The following is a 314-nucleotide window of genomic DNA, read 5'->3' as shown; positions in this document are numbered from 1 at the left end:
GAAACCTAGGAGTATAAATTCACTCACAGAAGCAAAACTGGAGTCTGGCTTGGAGACATTCATTGTGTCAGTAATCTGCAAATTTAAGAGAAACATTATTATCAATATGGCTCCTTCAAAATGTGTTAATTTTATAAGAATGAAGAGAAGGAGGGCCAAGGGCATGTCATTTGCATAAAAAAGACCATGCATTAAAAAATAATTTATTCCACCCCTTCTTTACCAAATCCCCTGTTTCTGAACAGAAACCAGCTTTTTCCTACTTGTGAGCCTCTCTCTTACTGCATGGCCATGAAAGAAAGAAGCAAAGTTAA

The 314-nt window shown here is 36.6% G+C and overlaps 1 protein-coding gene across 1 annotated transcript in view; it reads right to left on the bottom strand.

Moving 5' to 3' along the window:
* The window catches only part of LOC101661257 (olfactory receptor 11H12-like), a 1,003-nt gene extending 907 nt beyond the window's left edge, over positions 1–96 (bottom strand). The window contains 1 exon segment of the mRNA XM_030884931.1: positions 1–96. Within this exon segment, the coding sequence (XP_030740791.1) occupies positions 1–96 (96 nt within the window).
* Between the last annotated feature and the right edge of the window lie 218 nt (positions 97–314).

The sequence above is a fragment of the Echinops telfairi genome, unplaced genomic scaffold (assembly GCF_000313985.2).
Source record: "Echinops telfairi isolate 266 unplaced genomic scaffold, ASM31398v2 ScPeMD7_18;HRSCAF=68, whole genome shotgun sequence".
Taxonomy (NCBI): Eukaryota; Metazoa; Chordata; class Mammalia; order Afrosoricida; family Tenrecidae; genus Echinops; species Echinops telfairi.
This window is presented reverse-complemented; position numbering and strand designations above follow the sequence as displayed.